This window comes from Caretta caretta, chromosome 15 (assembly GCF_965140235.1).
Source record: "Caretta caretta isolate rCarCar2 chromosome 15, rCarCar1.hap1, whole genome shotgun sequence".
Taxonomy (NCBI): domain Eukaryota; kingdom Metazoa; phylum Chordata; order Testudines; family Cheloniidae; genus Caretta; species Caretta caretta.
Window position 1 is genome coordinate 22489631 of NC_134220.1, and position 22408 is coordinate 22512038.

A 22408-nucleotide genomic window follows, 5' to 3' on the forward strand; every position below is an offset into this window, starting at 1 on the left:
TACATGTCCACTGATGTACCTCAGTCTGTCCTAATGGACAGGTGCATCATAAGAGTCCCTGGGTGTGGTGCACCATGGGAGATACAGTTCATGTGAGGAGCCCCGTTCATAAAAGAGAAGAGGGACATGGGGAAACTGAACACAACACCCATACGGTACTGGATCAGCATTTCCAAAACTAAATATTTCCAGTGTGAGGCATTCATGCTTTTTGACCAAAAAAAAAAAAACCCCCAACATTTTCCTGGAAAGCAGATGCCTTCCACAAAAAAATTATTTTTCAAAAAATACTACTTTCCATCAGAAAACCAGTGTTGATGGAAAATTTGCATCCAGCTGTAGTTGTGAGATCCTCTGAGGCAAGGTGATACAAAAACACAGAGTACAATTATCGATGAGTGTACGTATTTCTTACTCAGTTCTGGTGCACCTACCAATGGTTAGAAATCATTAGCCTATAATCTAACAGTCCTTAAGAAAGCCTCATAGTTTACACATATTTGCTGTCTCCTCCACTTTCGATGTAACCAGAAGGAGCCTATTCGTTTTGTTTCAATATCAGCTTTCATGCTGAGCTGCCGGTCCCCCTGGAATGGAAACTGGTTTCCCTTGATTGACTGCCACATGGGAGCAAAGGTTGACTAGGTCAGAAATGCCAATCTGACATGAGCCCATTTTGTTTCCTTCTTATTTCAGAGCACTACTTCAGGGAAAGAAAACATAGAAAGGCTCTTGCATTTTTTGCTGACACTTATGACGCGATCAAGTGCTTGGGATGAAGCAAAGCAGCCTGTACAAAGTGTAGACGTTCACATTTTTCCCCCTCTAGAGTAAATAAATGTTGACAGACCTCACGGCAACATCAGATATAGGATCTGGCTGGAGTTAAGGAGCTGAGCTTCAAGCCAGGCTGTGTATTTTTTACTCCCGCTCTGGAGCAGCACAGTTTAGGATGCGTCAGCCACTGACACACAGGTACTGATAGTTGAGGAGACATTGTATGTGGAGTAGCACCTCCCCCTGCAAATAGCACGGGAGTCAATGGTTCTACTTATGGGAGAAAGCTCTACTCAAGGGCGAGTGAGGGTAATGGAATCTGGCCTAAATTTGATGCAACTTCTGTTTCCTACTCCTTTCCTTCTAAAATAAAAAAGTTATCTTCTCTACAGGGAAATGCTGTAGCTCGGGGAGCAGATGTAATTATTCCTGATTCCAGCATCCTTTGGTGTGGTCAGGCAATGTGCTATCACCAACAGATTTTTACTATTAGATTCTGATCTCCTATGGTTTGGGTTCTGATTGGAACCAAATCTAAAGATGTATTTTCTAGCTACACAGTGGTCTTGGGTCCACTTTACCTCCTGTCTTGCCACCCTGTTACTGTCAGTCACTTGTCCCTGTCTTGCGTAATTTCAGGCTGGGGTCAGTTCCCAGACTTCACAATCGCATGTCTCATTCTTCCTCTGTGTGCTAAGTATCTGCGGTTAAAGGTGACGCCACATTCCCCATGGCACTTACCGATGTCTTGCAGAATAGGGATGAGAATGGATTCCTCCTTTTGCACCTTGACACAAAGCTTAGGTGCCTCCTGGAGTTTTTCAAAGCTCAAATGAGTTTCATTTGTTATTTTTCTAGTCAATCACTTTTTCCTCGTTATAGAAAGGCTGGAGAACTCTCCTGTTCTTCGAAGTGACAGCACTGATTCAGGCAGGACTCATTAATATAATTTATCTTGCTACCTACTACTCCTTATGCTTGTGGGCTAAGCGGTGTGCACCGTGCTAAATCATCAAATGTCTGGTAAACCTGCCAAGGTGTCCATTACGTATCTGAAATGTACAGCATAAGGAGAGTGGTGCTTGCGTTGGGGAAGGATTACTGTCCTCCGTTGCCATGAATTAAGATTAGAGGCCAGCGCATGGTGCATTCCTGAAATATAGACTGTCAATTGGGTACTGGAGACTAGCTTTCCTAATCGTCTGTCCCTCAAGAAGCCCTAATCTAAAGTCTTCATAACTGACCTATGTGCTTCTCGTTTTCATAGACTTATTAGGTGTCTCTTTGTAAAAGAGCCAACAGAATTCCCACAGGAGGGGGCAAAAAACGGTTTCCTGTAAGGATTTGTAATCAATATCACGTGTGGGCTAAATGATGCTAATGAGGTAGGAAAGTGCTTCAGTCTCTAGTGCTGCTGTGGGCTAAGAAAGAAATGCGGTTCCCTTCCACTGTAAAACACAAAACGCACTATTCTGCCTTCCTTCTTTCCAGTCCTGAGCAATCCGCTCAGCCCAGTAAACTAACAAAGGCAGGTCTGACTGGCTGTTGAATTAGCCATCCAAGGTAACATTTACCTCAGACAGTTTCTAATAAGTACGAGAAAAGCAGAGAAGTGCTATTAAGACAGGCAGTAGGGCCAACTATCACAATTCTGCACTGCCCAGAACTTCGCAGAGACCTTTATACCTGTGGAGAGTGGGTGTAGAATGATACCAAGTCAGAATTCCTCTCTTACAACAGTGGCAGTGTTTTACACTTCCTTCATGGGTGCGCCTTTGCACAATGGTACACGGTGACATAGATGCAAATCAGCGCAGAATCAGGTGTAAGAAGTTAGAGTGAAAAGTATGTGGGGAATCACTGCCTGGTTGGAGGAGTGTCTGGCTTCTGTTGATGACTTCTGCTGAACAGGGATGCCACGGGCTTAGGGTTCATTTGCTCAGATAGGAGGGTGGACGCTCCAAAATCCAATACCATCCACAAGAGGAAGAAATAAATTCCCATTTCTGTGTTCTATCTTATGAAAAAAAAATTATGAAGCTTCATAACTATTTTGCTTGCAATCAAAACTGAAGAGCTTGGAATGTCATAGAATATCAGGGTTGGAAGGGACCTCAGAAGATCATCTAGTCCAACCCCTTGCTCAAAGCAGGACCAATCCCCAATTTTTGCCCCAGATCCCTAAATGGCCCCCTAAGGGATTGAACTCACAACCCTGAGTTTAGCAGGCCAATTCTCAAACCACTGAGCTATCCCTCCCCCCATGTGCTACTTTGGAGCGACAAGTTGGTTTCTTTTTAAACAACACAATCAGACACTTTAACAATGAAAAGTAAGGTGTCTCAGCTCAGCAAAGAACCCACCCTTTCAAGTCCATATTTGCTTTCCAGGGAAAAGCTCCTCAGTTTGCTAGAGCAGCAATACTTTCAAGTTTGCAATGACACCAAGTGAGTTGGATGCATAGTCTTGGGCTACATAACGCTCATTATGCACAGCTCTGTCTGGGAGATTGGCATTTGTCTCAGGAAGAATGAGTAGTTAATTGGTGGGATTTTTGAAAGCACTCAGTGCTTCTATTCCCCCTGAAGTAAATGGAAGGTCTGCCATTAACGTCAGAGTTTAGAGTTAGGCCAATTTGAAAATCTCATCCCCACAAATTCTGTAGGATGATTGATCCCCATACCCAATTTGCCTTAAATCTTTTGTTTAGTGCATTCATGACATGGCCACCTACCTACTTCATAATTCCGCTGTATTGCTCTGTATTGTGCTGGTGACAAGCAGCCTCTAACCTCTGCTGCCCTGGCTCACTGAGATTAGATGTATGTGGCTCAGGGGAAGCTTGCTAAAGCTTTTCTAGCTGTTCACCAGCATAAGAGAAAGAGGGGAGTTGCAGGAGCCAAACCAAACCCCAGGCACTTCTCTGTACTTCCAAGTTCACTGTTACAAATGCCATTTAAGAGACCATCCACTCGGGAGATAAAAGCTTTCCCATGTTGAGAGATTATCTGGAGTGTCTTGTGGGAGCTAACTGTATCCTCTGTAAATTAAATGGTGGGCAGCTCAGCACATTTGTGTGGAAACCTGTTGTGACACGATGGTCCATAAAGCTCTAGCAAGAGAGCGGCACTGTAATGATGTAATGGCATTATTGTGTCTTGGCATTAGCAGTGGCCAGAGCCCAGAGAGGGCTATGATAACTGCACATTATCAGCAAAAGAAAAGGGAATCCACCTCCACCGTCGCCTCCCGGCTTGTTTCATTTCTAGTGGGACAGAGCATCGCCAGCCCTGAGAGATCAAACATCAGAAGCTAGACCACAGGGAAATAAATCGTCAGGTCTGTGTGGAAAACATGAGATTGATTTCGGGGTGAATTTGTGCACACCTACATGTACAGGGTTCCAATCTTATCCATCTTGATTGCTGAAAAGCGGCTTTCATATTTCACATTTCATAGACAGATTCTTATTTAATATAGAGATATTTCTGAGGCATCTACCTTTTAAAATGTGCTTACTAGTGCCCTGAGGTAAATAAACTTATTATGGGCTGATCACACACACACACACACACACACACACACACACAGTGCTCATTCACTGCACTCATGAGCTTAATAAACTTGGAGCTTCCCTATTTCTCTCTCAGATGGTGAAGGGTGAAGAACAAGGACTTTACTGGGGACAGGGCATGTTGCTAGCTAAAGCTTGTGTATCTGAATTCCTGCTCTAGAAAAACAGTGGTTTGAAAGATCTATGGACTGAAATCCATCTAAAACCATGCATAAAGGTACAGTACAGGCAATGATAGTACAAGTACGTTGCCCCCATCAACTTTGACCTTGACATCTGTAGGGGTGTGAAGGGTAGTTCGGTCTCCATGGCATGTTCAGCAGGGCTGGCCAGAAAACAAGAATTCCATTTTGTGAAAAATGTTGAAGTTTCAGAATTTGTTTACGTTCCGACATGGAACAAAACCAAGACATTTTGAAATTTTTGGTGAAAAAACATGTGAGAGCACCCGCCCCAGAATAGCTATGGCACTCCCTTGGGATGTGAGTTCAAGTCCTTACTCTGCTTGATTCACATACCAGCAATCTAAAGAATCAGCCTCTCCTGATGGAGCTGTTTCACTTTATGTAAAGAATTTAATATTCTTTGCTTAGCGAAAGATGATTCAATAGTCTGGTGTCTAAGATACTCACCAGGGTTGTGGAAGACACGGGACACCAAGTTCACATCCCTGCTCTGAATCTGGCACAATAGAGCTTTAAATCTGGGTCTTCTACATCCCAGTTGAGGGTCCTAACCACTGAGCTACTGACTATTCTGGGGGCTCGCTCTCTCTGATTTTGACCAGAAATTCCACCCCAGACCTCAGAAACCTCCCTGATGAAAGTTCTGTCGAAACAGCCATGTTTCCACAAAAAATTTTGGTTTCAACAAATCTGCATTTTTGGTTTCAACAAAAAAAGTTTCAGCGGAAAATCCCCAACCAGTTCTGTCTTTGAGTCCTTGACCTCTTCTGACACTACCAAGAGGCTGCCAGTAGTGCTGCTGTTTTTTGTTTGCTTCTCATGTGCCTGCTTGTCCTGAGGGTAGGGTGACCAGATGTCCTGATTTTATAGGGACAGTCCCAATTTTGGGGGCTTTTTCTTATTTAGGCACCTATTATCCTCCACCCCCGTCCCGATTGTTTACACTTGCTATCTGGTCACCCTACCTGAGGGTGCTCAATTGAGACCCATCAAACTCATTTCACATAGGCCACAAAAAGAGCTATTTGCAAGAAGGAAACAGACTGACAGAGAAACTGCCTGGTTTTTGCAAAACCTATATCCTTTTTCTCTCATCTGCTGAATTTTCTTTCTGCTTTAAGATGAATGGTTTGGACACGTCTGAAGTAAAACAAGGCAAAGATAATCTGCTTTTTTAATGATGACCTGTTTCTGAATGCCCTGGCCTGATTTATGAAAAATGAAGTAGATGTTACACCGTGTCTTGGTGCTGCTCTGTTGGCATTGTGAACAAACTGCAACCTAGCCATTGTGCTTATTCATCCAAAGGGCTGGCTGGGAATTCAATGATTAAATAATTATTGCTTTCTTCATTTACAGAGCAGTAAACGGGAGAGATTGGGTAACCAAACCACTCAGTCTCTCCCTGCCTGCCTGCATCTGTTTCTTTTTATAAATTATAATCTTAACAGCACAAGATCAAGGTATTTCTTTAATCATTCTTGCAGTAGTGTTGGGGTTTTGGTTTACTCCCTGCTTATGATAACCCTGGGGAAGCCAGAATTGAAGTCTGTTTTCCTGCCAGCTTTATTTTCTCTCTCCATTGCATGAGCATTAATGAATTTAAAATCTGACAGCCTGATTCTCCTCTCACCCTGTTGTAAATCTGGAATAACTCCATTAAAAGGGAGAGATTCTCACCCCCACTCTGGTTCCTTTATGCCGCATAAAAGGGCCAGAGTGGCTTAAAGATGCCCTCAAAGCCCTATATCCTGCTGGGGAGGATTCCCCTGGTGCAGGCACAATAAGGCTGCTCCCAGGGACCTCCTCAAGCTCCTCAGTGCTGGGGCATGGCAGGGGCAGGGCTGGCAGTGGGAGAGGCATGCTGAGACTGCCGAGGTTCTGGGCAATGCTGCCACACACAGGACAACTCAGGGAGGCTGCTGTAACTTAGGCCCCTGGGCTGCAAGCTCCAAAGTGCAGCTCCTAGAAGTCCAGCACAGAACCTCGCCCCGGGTCTCACTCTCAGATCAGTGTCAGAAGTTACTCATACCCAGGAGCCACTTGGGGGTCTAGTCCCAGCTCTGTGGCCTTGGGAGACACTTAGCCTCTCTGCCTCAGCTTCCCCCCTCTGGGAAATGAAGATACTTGATTAATTGCCTCCCCAAGGCATGGAGTTAATTAGTTAAGACTACGTAATTGCTTAGCATAGCTAATCATAAGTGAGACACTGGAGTTGTAAGCTAATGCACTGGCCTCAAGTTTGAGAAAGGAAAATCCCCATTTATAGGCCATTCATTGCAGTCGGTATCCAGCCTTCAGTGTGCAGAGGCAAGCTAAGTATCTGAGGCATTCAGTTCCCCGGCTGATTATTTTCCTCAGATCCACCTCAGCTTGAACTTTGATCTGCAATGACTCAGGTGTAAACGAGTGCTTTGAGGCTTTGTCTAATTTTTCTCCTCACGGGCATCCCAAGGAAAAGAGAGAACCAGCAAGCAGCAGATGAAGCTGGTTAGCACACCAGAGATTTTCAGTGTCAGAGCGTCACTTAAAACACACCGAAGGATTAGGAGGAAAGTGCAGTGCTAGCAGGAAATAGAAGACTCTCTCCTGTAGAGGCGAGGTAACTAAGGTGAGAGATGGAGCAGGAGTACCAGTCACTGCCTGAGGGCCCTGTGCCCTCCTGTCTGGCAGACAGGAGATTGGAGAATAGAGGTGGGAAGAATGATACAATTCATGTGAGTGCAATACCCCTGGGGCAGCACTGTGCCCCTTGTACAGATGCAAGTGGAAGGACTGCTCTCTTCCTGTGCCCTGGGGATGGAATCTACCCTACAGACACAAGAATCCATCCATGCAGCTACAGGGAGGGGACAAAAAAATGTGGAAATGGTTTTGCTATTAAGCCCTTTGTATTGAAAAACATAATACCAAGGATGTAAATTGTGCCACAAAAGCTGGCGATATTTAAATAACATTTAAATTCACTCCACATTTAAACAGAAAAGTAGAAAACGGCATTAAATTCAGATAAGTGCAAGATTATGCATTCAGGAGTCAGAAATATTAAATATATCCACATAATGGAAAAGAAGGTCTGGCTGGTAATGGATTGTGAAAAGAGTTCAGGGTTTTAATAGATCATTCCTTCAGATCATCAGCACTGTAAAGTGGTAGTTAATAAATTATTCGACATGTACATTTACTCATATATTTTAACTAGCTGTAATGAACAGGTCTTGTCGGCTCACCTAGACTCCTGCAATAGCTGCCAAAGCGCTTGAGTGAGATTTAGTAACTCTCAGCAGTATTGATAGCCAGGACTACAGGTTATTATGAATAAAGTGTTGTCAGAAATGGCTTGGAAAGGACATTGTGTCCGACCCTTGTCAGACTCACAGTATTGAGGTAGGCTTGGGTTATGCTTCCACCCTGAGCTTTTGGATGGCAGATCCAGCTGAGGTCAGCTGCAGACTCACATGACCATCTGTTTCTTGGTAGATCCTAGCTCCGCTAGCGTAGAACCTTTTGATATCAATCCATATGGCAAGTCAGGGGCAGCCTAAGAGATAAGTTAAGTAGGTGGTTGCCTAGGGTGTTATTTTTCAAGAGCACAGTGACTGCCTTGGACACTCATCAGCTGGCCAGTCCCACGCTCTTGTTCTCCAGTTAGAGTTTCTACCCATCCGGTTCATCCTCCAGAGGGACAGGAGGTTTCTGTTTCTGCTCAGTTGGCTGCCGCAAGTCCTTGGCCTCCCAGAATCCTTTGAACTATCAGCTACCACACCTCTTTCGGAGCACTGCTACAGCCAAGGAATTCTGGGTCACGTTTGAAGAAGTAAAGGCATCTTCTGCAGATGGTTGAGCAGACACTTTCTTCTTCTAGAGGAAGAAATGATACAAATAGAGGATCCGGTTGGTTACTGAGCTGGGTATGCTGGTGGGAAAGAGGGAACAGAAATTGATGGGTGAGTCATTGCCCAATTCTGTCTTTGCCTCCCGTGTCCGGGATGAGGACATTCGGCTTCAGGCTTGGGTTTACAAAACCAGGGGTGGTTTAGACAGGAGTTCCATTTCATTTGAACTGCCAGAGTTCAAAAGTGATTCAGAATGAAGTCTGATTCTCCCCCATCTCTTGATGAAACTAATAACTTTTATCATACAACACACACACACACATCCCCCTACCTTTCATGCTGTACATTAACGAAGGCACTATTTTATTCAGCTTTTTAAAATGCAAAAAACAAGTGCTCTCTATTAGGGAGAGGTTGAGGGGAAATGCTAATATCAAATAATCCTCAGGGTGTGTAGTCTTTCAAAGAACTGCCTATCCAGTAAATTATAATAAACCTGTCTGGACTTGTTTCAGTAAAACTTTTTTCAATCCGATTTGAGTGCTTTTTGTATCAAGAGAGATTTAAGACCTCACATTGATAAATGGAGCCCTATTGACACTATGAATACATGCTTCCAAATATGGATGGATTAGAAAACTCCATCTCTGTTGAACAACAAAATACCATTTTTTGTTTGCTTTGCATATGCTTGTTTTATTCTGCGGTACTATCCTCAAAATGTATTCTTATCCCTTAAGAAACTGAAAAAAAATGTTTCAAGGCCCCCAAACGTAGCCCTATTTTAATCACAGCTCCACCATCACCAGCATGTTGGGTTTGTTTTGACTGTGAGTGTCCAGCTCTATTTCTTTCCTATCCCTCATTAGGGACTAGGTCCTGTAGTCCTTACTCATGCAAAACTCCCACTGAAGTCAAAGATAGCAGGGCTGGACCATCCTAGAATATTCTACAAATCACTTGGATTCTGTATGATGCAGAATAGAGTTGTACAGGACTTTTTTCCTTACCAGAGGACAATATACTGAACTAACTTTTCAAGTTCCCAAATATAATTCCAGGGCAAACAACGGTAGGTTAGCATCACCTGAACAGAGCCCAAAGTTCATCCAAACTATGGAAGGCTGGGAAGCAATAGAAGAAGGGAGAAATGCAGTACAAGAAGAGGGAAGTGTGATGGGACCAGAGGAGCTGGGGGTGTTCAAAAAGTTGCAGAGGTAGTGGGAAGAGGACCAGGACAGGTCACAGAGAGGAGAGAAGCCACAGAGGAAGCATAGGAGGTCCAGAAGCTGTCCACACCACTCCACAGAAATGCACAGAATGCTCTCACAGACGTGGTGAGGACCTCAGCTTTGTGTCTTCTCTGAAAAGTGGCACTCCCAGAAGCACAGCACCCCTAATGCCATGCCTTGGTGTTGGTCCAGTACTGATTCAGAGGGAAAGAGCACTATCTACTGAATCATTAATGCTGCTTCCTGCAATACAGCAACCATCATCACCACTCTAAGGACATCATTTCAGAATTGATCAGGGAAATACGCCTCCTATTGAATATCCTGTGCAGGCACCCGTACATCTGATTTTCCTCATGTTTACGTTCCATTTCCTTAGACTCACCCCAAACTGGAGGAGGGGGAGCTTAATACCATCTGTGTGATTTAGTGGGGGATGGGACCATGACTCAGTGGACTTCCATCAGAGCCAGAACAAGTTCAGAGCCAGAGGTCCTAGTGGTGGGGCTGAGAACTGAATGGAGCTGTTCTTTTATCATCGCTCCCACTGGAAATATTTATAGCAGGAAAAGCCTATTTGCTCGCAAGTATTCCTAAACTATACAGACTGCTAATGGCAAACCAGGCACCTTTTCTTTTTGTTGCTAGTTGTCCTCAGAGTTTGGAACTAGTTCAAACCCGAATCTTATCTCTCCCTCCCTCCCACTCACTCAGCACGGGGTGAGCTTTATAATTTTGTACAGAGACTCATTAATTTTTTCCCCCTTTCCCTTTTACAGGTTTCTGACAGATGTGACTATGTCTTTGTCAACGGGAAGGAAATGAAAGGCAAAGTGAATGTCATCGTTAATTTTACTTACCAGCATCTGACTGCCCCACTGGAAATGACAGTCTGGGTTCCTCGCCTCCCACTGCAAATAGAGATTTCTGACACAGAACTAAACCAGATCAAGGGGTGGAGGGTCCCTATCATTTCTAATAAGAGGTAGGTTTCATTAGTGAATGTTCAATCTGGGTTGTTCATGTGCCAAGCGGCTGACTGGCCAGCGGATCTGCACACACTCATTTGGCCTTAATGCAATTCCGGTGTAAACCTGAAGGTCACCAGACATTTATTCAATCAGCTGTCGCATTGTACTTATTAGGGCAATGGGAACCTCAGGTTGCATGGATCTGCACTGAAAATCAATTTCCTTTTATAGCACTAGTGTCTTAAATGGAAATAACTTGTTGGCGGGGTCCGTGTTTTCACTTGTGCCATACTACAAGACATCAGCAAAGACCAGATCTGTCTGGTCTGAGGCCTGGTAAATGGGATGCCATTGCTTAATTTATTATTAATGACCATTTATTAAGGATAATAATTACTAATTGTGTTTGCATCACTTATATATTCCATATGTATATTACAGTAGGCCCAAATCAGGATCAGGGTCCTATTTTGCTAGATGCTGTGTAGACACAGTCCCTGCCCCACAGATCTTACAGTCTGTGAAGACAAGTGGCAGATGAAGGATGGGCCAGAGGGATATGGGTTTATATACACTGACAATTTCATTAATTACTATTATAACAAATCGATAAAGTAGGTGTGAACTATTCCCATCTGCCCTTGATTTATTGACTGGTTTCCTTGAAGCATCACAGTAGAAGGGTTCTGATGGAGGGATTTGAAGGCATGGCCTTGCAGACCTATTCAAAGAGGGGTTTCCATGCGTTAACTGGCAGCATGGAGATATTGGTATGGGCCGCTGATAAGAACGCGGAGGAAATATTCATGTCCATCGCTAACAAAAGCACAGACAAGTCGGGCATCATAGACAGAGTGGGGTGAGTCATGGGATAAGAGGTGTGAAGGTGAAGATGAAAAGTTTGGACCTGCCATGGGGAGTCACTGGAGGGATTCCAAGAGGCATGGGGTGGTCAGAGGCACAGGCAAGGAAGGTGACTTTAGAAGCTGCTTTTTGTGTGAACCAGGGGCATGGTGCTATAAAGATGAAAGAAACTAGGAGGCTACCGTCATCCTGGGGGGAGATGTGGGAATATGACTTCTGTCAGAAATGTTCTAGAGGAAGAAGCTGCAGGATTGGACATAGCCTGGGTGGGCAGGGCAAGAGAGAGGAACGAGCTGAGGAGATACCCCAGCTCCCTGTTTGGATCCCTCTATCAATGCTTAACAACCATTAATGCTTAACAAACAGCCAGGCACATAGCCTCGCACTCCTTCCTTGGGTTGCTTGATTTTTTTTCTGCTGCTGTTTGCCCAGACCAGCCCGAGACAGCGACGACGAAGAAGAGGACGAGCGGAAGGGCAGAGGCTGCACCCTGCAGTACCAGCACGCCATGGTGCGAGTCCTGACACAGTTTGTAGCTGAGCCCTCCGACCCAGGTGGCCAGCTGAGCTCTTTGCTAGGCTCTGACTGGCAGGTTGATATCACGGAGCTGGTGAGTGACTTCATGCAGGTGGAGGAGCCCAGAATCGCCAAGCTGCAAGGTGGACAGGTTTTGATTGGACAAGAACTTGGAATGACGACAATCCAGGTAGGGAAAACTGGCTACTGGGCTCCCCCTCCTCTTTCGCCTTAGTGTACCAGGCTTTACCCTGTCCTACTGAGAACAGCACTCAGCGGTCATCACCAGGGGAGTCCCTACATTAGGAATAGAAGCATAGAAATGGGGTCAAACCAATCTCTCCCAGATCCAACATCCTCAGACCTGGGGCGGGACGGAGGATGAAATCTAAACCTGGATCCAGATCTGCATTTAACAAGTTGTTTTTATCTTTATAACTGGATACACCAACCCCACCCTCCCACCTCCCACCACCAGAGCTGAACGCTTCAGGTGTCAGGGCTTCGAGGGACTCTCTTAGATAGGAAGACAGGAATTGGGGTATCGGGAAGAGACTACAAAGTTTTTTCACTGTTACACTGGGTCCTGGGTTTGAATCTGGCGGGGGTTGGTAGTATCTGAAAGCTTTTGCCATCCGGTGCCTATTTGGAGGCCTATGTCAAAAATGAGTGGTGTTCTGAGTCCACTGGGCACTGTGCCCACATCATCAAAAACACCGTGACTGGCACAAATGTGCCCCCTTGTTGGCAGTCTCATTGGAGACGCCATGGACTGAATGGAGCCGAAGGCTGAGTGACCCTCTTCCCCTGAGATGGTGAACCTTTGAGTCAGGGTTGAGGCACATGGGTAGGGAAGGTTGCATGGACAGTGTCCAAGCTGTGTCTATTCTGAGGCTAATGAGAGGATTTCAGTCTCAAGGGCTTTCACCAGCCTACAGTCACACATAAAAACTAACATTTTAACACACAGGAATGCAGCCATTGACCGTTGATCACGCATCTAGCACAATGTCCCTTCTGCAACAGAAGCAAGGACCATATGTTTTGGCAGAAAGTGTAAAAACCTACATAATAGACTCACTAGTGCAATACTCTACTGGGTGGGGGGATGGGACAGGCTACTTTCTCTTCCCAGCTATTGATCAGCCTATGCCCTGAAGCATGTGGGTTGCGGGCTTCAGTAATTTTTCCCCAGTGCATGTAACATCAGAATCCATTTCTGCCTATATTTGACTAATACTTTTTTGATACCAGATCCACAACTGCAGATATCACAAGGGAGGCTGCTGGTGAAATAACTTAATATTGTCAGGGCCTAAATTGACAAAGCAAGGCACTAAAAATTTTATTAACTAGGGCAGGTTGAAGAATCAGGACAGAAATATGAAAGGCTGGGATTGAATTTATTTAAATTCAAGTTGTGTTACAGGATATAAACGTTACAGGGACAGGGACACCCACAGAGCAGTAATAGCAATCAGTGCTCAGATAATATTTTCCAGCCAAGCGTCTCTAGGTGCTTTAGAAAGGATGAGAATAAGTGTCATGAGGCCAAATTCTCTGTTGATGTAAATTGGTGTGGCTCCATTGACTTCAGTGGTCCTATGCCAATTAACACTAGCCGAGAATTTGGACCATTAACTCCATTTTACAGATGGTGAGACTGAGGCATAGGGCAGTTAAATGACTTACCCACGGTCACACAGAGAGTTAATGGTGGAGCCAAAAAAACAGAAGCTAGCTCTGCTAGCACCTGTTCTGGTAACCTATTCACTGGATGGGGAAGCGAGGTCCCAGAACTGAAAGGATAAATCTCCTATACGTACTCCCAACTAGACAACCTATCAGCGGGCACTGGGGCTAAAAGGGAGATAATCCCCTCATCTTCAGGTATGCTCATGACCCCAGACTTTCAGGACAGCCCCTTAGATATCTGCATCTGCACGTGTTGACCGCACTGATTGTCAGTCCTGGGGAAGTGGGCTTCTGGAGCTGCTACGCCAGGGAGCCTCAATGAAAAGGTCTTTTTTGTAGGCCTCCAAGGCTCTGGGACTTGCCGTGCTCACTACAAGTGCACATAAATATCTTGAGTGACTCTGAAAAGGGATTTCAAAGGGAAAGAAACCGATAGCCCGGTAGGTTTAAAGAACCTATTTGGCAAAGTGTAGCCCACCACACAAGCATCGCTAAACTAAGCTCCCTTCGAAATGCAGGTCTGTGGTTAGTGGTGTCTCAGTCTGGCAACTTCTCCTTTCAGTGTATTGAGATCCCTTTTAGTCATAATGAGCTTCCTTTGTATGTTTCCCTCCCATTGTCGCAACAGTCTTCTGCAGTGTGATCTTATCCTTTAGTTCCCCAGGGCAAGAATTTGGAATGAAACTCATTCTACAAATTGTCTACAAATTGTGTTGTGATATTTAGACTCTTAGTAAAAGGTTTTCCTACCTCTACCCCTCCCACCCATACTTTTTAAATTATTACCACTTAAATTGCACATAACATTACAGTTACATTTATAATGAACGTAAAAAGGGTTAATAAAGAGAGTTGAGTGAACAATCGATTTTTCAGCGTGGTGGCTGAACTGAAAAATCTGGAAACCAAATCGATTACTTTGTAACTGAAACTGTTTTTATCACAGAAACCAAACCCCCAGAATGTGTTTAGTTGAACGAAACATTGCAAATGCCATTTGGAAATGAGATTCCAAATGGTTTGTTTTGAAAATGTCGAAACAAAACGTTTTGTCATTTCCGAGGCAAAAAATATTTTTGCTGGCCGAAACTATTCACTGAATTTGACCTGAATTCACAAATAATTTCGGTGACCCAAAATGTGTATTTTTAAGTGAATTTACTACTTGCTGAAAAAATATCACCCAACTTTATTAATAAATGATTAATAGATGTTCTAAGCATGTTACAGATGTGAATAGCAGTTACAAGCGCATTAGTAAAAGGCGTTGTATATCAGGGATGGCCAACCTGAGCCTGAGAAGGAGCCAGAATTTACCAATGTACATTGCCAAAGAGCCACAGTAATACATCAGCAGCCCCATCAGCTCCTCCACCTCCCCGTTCCCAGCGCCTCCAGCCCATCGGCAGCCCCGCCAATCAGCACCTCCTCTTCCCTCCCCGCACCTCCCGATCACCTGTTTCGTGGTGTGCAGGAGGCTTGCAGGGGGAGGTGGGAGGAGCGAGGGCACTGCAGACTCAAGGGAGGGGGTGGGAAGGGGTGGAGTGGGGGCAGGGCCTGTGGCAGAGCCAGGGGTTGAGCAGTGAGCACCCCCCCGGGCACATTGGCAAGTTGGCGCCTGTAGCTCCAGCCCCGGAGTCAGTGCCTGTACGAGGAGCCGCATATTAACTTCTGAAGAGCCGCATGTGGCTCCGGAGCCATGGGTTGGCCACCCCTGTCGTATATGTTCGTAAGCAGCCTATTTACTTGTTGGACTCTATATCAGTTTATGACAATTGAGTCACCATTTATTAACCTATCCTTTATTATAAATGTATAAAGATAGCCTTGATATTAAATGTGTGCACGACTTAATAGTACAATTGATTATTTATTTGCAGTAGCACCGGAAGGCCCACTGGGGATGCCGTTGTGCTGGGCGCTCCACAAAAACATCCAGCACGAATAGCGCTTTCTCTTTTCAGATACTGTCCCCTCTTTCGGACGCCATCTTGGCTGAGAAGACCGTGACCGTTCTGGACGAGAAGGTGACCATAACAGACCTCGGAGTCCAGCTGGTAACTGGATTGTCACTCTCCCTGCAGCTCAGCCCAGGGAGCAATAAGGCCATCTTTGCTACAGCAGTCGCACAGGAGCTTCTTCAGTCACCAAAGCAGGTACAAGGACCCAGCGCGTGCGCTGTGCCCTGACAGGATGCCACTTCTGAGCCCCGATCTACTCAGCATTTTTCGCCAGCTAAGCTGATGGGATCAGGTGGCCTTTTGTTAATAATATTCTAGCAAAACATTGTAATTTATAGGCACCTACAGCTGAAGGTCACCAGGCGCCTTAATAGAAAAACAACGTTCCCATAAAAAAAAGGCAATATGTCTGTAAAACAAAAATCCCAAGCGCCAACAAACAAACCCTCTCCGTCTCTTCAGTTCACAGCCCATAAATAACACAAAGTCCCATTGACGACCCAATCACATGCCATAAATAAACGAACGTAACCCGCCCATCCCACTGTTGGGCTCTCTGGCCCCATTTATTCCATGCAAATTAACACACCACCCCTCAAGCTCCGGCCAGGGCAGACATCTATGTATGCACCAGTCTGGAGATAAAAAAGGAAAGAGCTCTGTATTTCCCCACAGTAAAGTATTGTGGTCCAGTTTCTCTCATTCATACTAGAGTAACTGCCGGTGTAGGCGGAATTATTCCAGATTGACACTGGTGCAAATGAGAACAGAGCAGGGTCTCTTGTGCTGTAAACTGCTAACAGATGGGGTTGGTCTTGCTATAATGCCAGACTCCTCCATCTTTAGTTACTTGTTATGAGTATTTCAAATGCCCCTGAGAACCTCCTGTTCTTACTGACCCATGTTATGGAGGTTTCTTAAGCAAGGACTGATTTTTTCAGTCACTCCTTGTCTCCTTTGTCAGGGCCCACAAGGTTTCTCACTTCCCTTCTGCTCTTCCCCATCCCTTCAAAAGCTCCTGTTTCTGATGAGGACAGTTGGGTAGTGCTCCCACCAGGGTCCACCAGCTTTGTTCCGGCATTTGCTTGAGCATTCCCGTAAGAGCAACACCAGATATTTCCTCCTGTCTGAGCTGTGAACTCTTGCTGGTCCCAGGAATGCCAGACTCAAATTCCGATCCAGTGTGATGCTCAATCAGTATGCTGCTTTCTCTCGCACCCTTACTTTGAAACCGCTTTGTTGGGGACCTGAGTGCTTGAATCACATGGTCTACTCATGCATTGGCACGCAGCAGCCCTGCGCTGTCCGCATTCACACAGCTCATTGCGTCTAAAACACTGGATCATTTAACAAATTTGCCATCAGTGACTGGTTGATCTTTGTTCTTTCTTATGCTTTAGTCTGCATTTGAAATTATTTATTTTTTTATCCCAAAGTCATCAATGGGTTTACACCAGGGAAGACCATGGAGTGACACAGGACGAATTGGGCCCTTTATGTTTAAACACATTTTGTGCTTTAAAGGTAAATGATAAAGGTAAATACATTTGAATTCTGGCCAACTGGTGAGAGACTCTAATTCATCGCAGGGCCTTGTCCTTAAGCTGGCGGATGAGAAGTAACATGGGGCTGCTGTCTTTTTAGCGCAATATAAATCAGGTTTCCATAGACTTCCAAGAGCGAAGAAGATGATGTCACGCAGCTAGAAATAGAGCCAATGAGCTAACCCATTGCTGGCATGTGGAGCTAACCACACTACCTTGAAACCAGCTCAGAAGCTGGGTCTGATGGCATTTAGCCCTAGCATGCTACACCACTCTGACATTTCCGTTCCAAGAAATCAAGTCTCTTTGAATCCCTCTTCTGGGTGCAGTGTCAGACACCCTCGGAATGCTGACGAAAATGTAATAAACCAGAAATGAAAACATTCACCCTGGCAGGGCTGTACGAGTTTTGATCGGCTCCTGATTACTCCCATTGCTTAGCACATTATATTTCAAAGCACGTTCCCAGTAAGGAGGGCAATGTGAAATTATTAAGTGATTATGCTGGTTTAAGCAGCACAGAGGGAGGATGAGAGCTGATGTCATAAATTCCATGTGGCCTTCAAGAAACATCTGAAGATTAATAAACACACAGCCAGGATTTATGACAGAGTCAGCAAAGTCTTAGGGCTGGGTCCTGAAATAAAGACACAGGCAAACCTCCCATTGAAGATGCTGGGAGTTTTGCCTGAGTAAGGACTTCAGAATCAGACCCTTAGTTAAAACAGCAGAGAATCCTATTACAGTGTAGGCTGTTATCTCCTGTGACCTGTATGGGTGAACCACTGGCACACCATGATTTTAAAAAAACAAAGAAAAAGGTTTCCTCTCCACAAGTGCATTAAGTTGGGATGAAAAAACAGCCTGTTGTTTTGTTTTATCCTCCAGGTCCGTCATCTACTCTTTAAATACATATATAATAGGCAGATGGTGGAAATGGACTCCCAATGGAGCTATACTGATTTACACCAATTGAGTATCTGGAGTGGGTGTGTGCATGTGCCGACCAAGCTTTTTAGAAGCTACTAACAATTTTGAGCGTCTCTACTTTTGGTTGCCAACTTGAGACACCTTAAAGAGCCTGATTTTCGGGAAGTGCTGAACAACTGCCCACTGAAGATGAGACCCCCTTTAAAGGTGTCTCAAGTTGGCAACCAAAAACGAAGGGTCCCAAAATCACTAGAAAAGTGTGAAGATCTATTGTCTGTGTAAGACGCAGAACTGGGGCTCAACCCTGCCCCTGTTGAATTCAGTAGCAATGTGTCTGTTGACTTTAGAGGATGTGAAATCAGGACATCATCATTTTAAACAAAGGAAAGTGTTGCCTTGCTTGACATTTATCTTGAGCGTTTTGCTTAACCAACAACAACCCCCACTGACCCAGCTTGTGCAAAAACATTTTTATGCTGAAAGGCAAAAACGAAGCTCAAAGACCGAGAGCCACTGTTGCTTTATTTGCTAGATTAGGTGCTTTTAACATATGTTACGTATAACAAGAGGAGACTTTGTATCTTAAGCAGTTCAGAAATAATCTAATACATATTTTTCCATTTAAATATATAACTGCAGTAAATGAAGTCAGTAGCCGGTAATGCCTTTTGACGTGCAATTTATTATCGTGCTGAAGTAGACTCCACGGATCTCAGAGGACACCGTTCCCTTTTAGCACTTCCAGGGAAAACAAAGCTTATTACTAATGCATGTTTAAAACTAGTACTTTTTATATGTTTTAGTGAGGAATTAATTTTCTTGCTCAGCCTTATTTCTGTCCTGCTTATAAATAGTTTGTGGGGAAGAGGGGATTGGTGGGGAGACAGTAGGTTTCCTTTGCTGATTATTCTGTGTGCACGTGTGTGTGTTTGTTTCATATATTACAGGAAGCGGCCATCAGCTGCTGGGTCCAGTTCAGTGATGGATCCGTCATGCCCCTGGATATTTATGATGTCAAAGACTTCTCCTTGATGGCTACATCTCTAGATGAAAAGGTGGTCTCCATTCACCATGACCCTAAATTCAAGTGGCCTGTGATCGCTGCTGAGATGGAAGGCCAGGGGACACTGGTGAAGGTGGAGATGGTGATCAGTGAACCATGCCAGAAATCCAAAAGGAAGAGCATCCTGGCTGTTGGGAGCGGGAGCATTAAAGTCAAGTTCGGACAGAGTGACGCCAACCCTAATGTTAGCGACAGCAAGCAAAGCGGGGCTGGTGTCCACCTGGAAAATCATGCAAGCGACCGCCGTCAAAAAAACACCTTGCAGGACAGAGCTAGGCCAGATGGGCAGTATTACAGCAGCTCCTCAGTGGGCCAAATGGAAGGCAAAGGAACTACCACGGACAGGTCTATTTTAAGTAAAAAAGAGGACAGAGAAAGCCTTCTGGATGATGACAGCCATCTGCAGAACATTCCAATAGACTTCACCAGTTTCCCTGCACAGGTGGACTTGCCAAGAAGCAATGGGGACTTGGAAGAGAATGACCTTGTGCAGACACCCAGAGGACTCAGTGATCTGGAGATAGGAATGTATGCTTTGTTGGGAGTCTTCTGCCTGGCAATCCTCGTCTTCCTTATCAACTGCGTTACCTTTGCTTTGAAGTACAGGCACAAGCAGGTCCCCTTTGAAGAGCAGGAAGGCATGAGCCACTCTCACGACTGGGTTGGGTTGAGCAACAGGACAGAGCTTCTGGAGAATCACATTAACTTCTCATCCCAACAAGATGAGTGCATCACTGCCATTGACAGAGGGGTGGACTTTGAGGAGAGCAAATATCTCCTCAGCACAAATGCCCAAACAAACATTAACGGCCAGGTCTTCAGGTCATCAGAGTCCACATTCATTGAAGGGAAAGAACAGAAAAGTGAACCGACCGCCTCTCCTACCTCCAAGCGGAAACGAGTCAAATTCACCACCTTTACCACCATCTCCTCCGACGATGGGTGCCCTACTGTCAATTCCATCCTGATGAGTAGTGAGGACGATATTAAATGGGTGTGCCAGGATATGGACCTTGGGGAATGCAAAGAGCTCAGAAACTATATGGAGAGATTACATGAGAGTGCATAACAGGACACTAAGGACCTTTTTGGTTTTTGGTTTTCACTCACCTTTCTGCCTTTAATTTTGGGTATTGGGGCAAAAAATGTGTTGGCAAATGAGAGTCAAGTGGTGGATAATACCTCAGTGGAGCCCCAGAAAGCAACCCAAAACCAGCTAAGAAAGCAGAGATCCTGGACAGCTCATACAGTTAAAGTCTTCTATGGGCTTGGAGACTGGAATAAAATGTGTGTGCGGTTTCTGATGCATGGCAACATGGAAAAATAAACCTTAGCAAAATAATAAGATCTCATTCTCTGAGCTTTCCCAGGAAATCAATAAAAATAACAAACTCCAACACAGTTTGGATATTACAAAGCTCACACAGTTCTAATGTTCAATATCACAGGCTGTGGTTAAAAGTGAAAATCGGGCTCGGAATAAACGGATCAATGAAAGGAAGCTTGTCTTTCAAGACACAAGCACAGGACATCCAGCTGAGAACGTTAATTTAAAGCTGACAGACAACTGCAGTGTGAGCAGCACAGCAACCTCAGTTGCAGAGTTATGAGTTTCCAAAGAATCTAGGAGGTTATGGGGGGAAGTGACTGAGATGGTTTACAGATCCGCATGATCACCACTGAGAATGGATACACATACAATTATATAACTGAAAGCTCTCTTTTTAAGTAGAAGCTGAGATAATAAACTTTGCTGGCCAATTTTCAGTATTTCTTAATTTGTAAAATTGGAGAAGGTATAATCTATAATCAACATACTGCTCATATAAAGGAAAGTTTGCTTTGGAAAGGTTTGAGAGACCCAGGGTCTTTTAAAGAAGTCCACTCTATCTGGTTTTCCTGTTGAAATTTGTATTCCCCAAGCATTTTCCCGGAGCACTCTCATTTGATATCCTGGGGGTAGTTATTAGCATTGATCTGCTTTGGAAGTTTGGTGGCTTTTCCCTTCCCTGAGATCCACAGTGCAGTTCTGCTAAGCACAGGAGCCATCGGAACTAATTTGGTACTTGCTTTACCAGTTGTAATTTACCGAAGTTGGCCACTCTCTCTTGGGTAAGTATAAGTTGTGCTGAACTCAGAAACCAACAGGGACCGGCTCTTTGTTCTCCTTCCCCTTTTGAGGCTAGGTTGTTCGTTTCCATTTTGATCATGCTTCTTCAGACCCACTGCTGCGCATATTTATAGGGCAGCATGAAGGCCATGGAGGAGCACTATACACCCTAATAGCTGAACGGCTAAGCTTGGTAAATAATATTTGTTTCACCCAGCGGTGATGATTGTCTTTTCTCATTCCTCTTATATGTATATATAGTAGAATTCCAGTCATTGCCCTCTGAATCTGAAGTGCCCTCCTGACCTAAAACTGGAGTCATCTGTTTGGTCCAGGATTAATCGCCAGTGGCAAAGTGCCAAGAAACTAATGTTTGGTTTGGGCCCCCAATCTCCATTTGTTTTCCAGACTGAGCCCATGCCTTTAGTTGATTACAAAGTCTCTCACAGCCACCAAACTTAGTTGTCCAATTTAATAACCCCATCCTACCCACAAACGCCTTGACTGAATCTATCTGTATTTAGAATGTATTGTAGATTGTAAGAATGTAATATATATTTATAAACATACCAACTGTGAATAAAATTTGCATTTCGGTGGGCTTCATCTTTTTTCCTACTCTGAGCTCCTCTCTCTCTTTGCATTCATTTACCATAAAAAGAGACTGTCAACAAAGTATACAACTGTCCTTTGATTAAAGGAACATGCAGATTTAAGGATCTCAGCACAATCCAATTACAAACTCTTACATCTTGTAATGTGGTGCTTTGTGTGGGGGGGAAGATAAAACAACAACGCCGACACGTTATGATTAAGTGTATTTTGCACTGAGTCACCCTTTCGAGATTTGAAACTCTTTGCAAATAACACTCATGTATATTTCTGCCTGGAAAGCCTGCTGCACGAGATGGGGGTAGTGTTCAGTTTGGGGTGGGCAGAAAGAGAGCTACAGATATTGGCCCTTGTTTCTATTTATAAACACTCCTTTGAGGACAATCCGATGAAGTGAGCTGTAGCTCACGAAAGCTCATGGTCAAATAAATTGGTTAGTCTCTAAGGTGCCACAAGTACTCCTTTTCTTTTTGCGGATACAGACTAACACGGCTGCTACTCTGAAACTTTAGAAGAGTAGCTTGGCACATCTAGAGAT

General features: G+C 44.5%; 1 protein-coding gene across 1 annotated transcript in view; it reads left to right on the forward strand.

Moving 5' to 3' along the window:
- LOC125622983 (transmembrane protein 132D) overlaps window positions 1-21864 on the forward strand; it is a 396779-nt gene extending 374915 nt beyond the window's left edge. Inside the window, exons 6-9 of the mRNA XM_048821723.2 lie at window positions 10384-10589; window positions 11872-12145; window positions 15615-15806; window positions 19033-21864. Coding sequence (XP_048677680.2) covers window positions 10384-10589; window positions 11872-12145; window positions 15615-15806; window positions 19033-20217 — 1857 coding nt within the window. The 3' untranslated portion in view covers window positions 20218-21864. The remainder of the gene's footprint in view (window positions 1-10383; window positions 10590-11871; window positions 12146-15614; window positions 15807-19032) is intronic.
- Window positions 21865-22408: the final 544 nt, after the last annotated feature.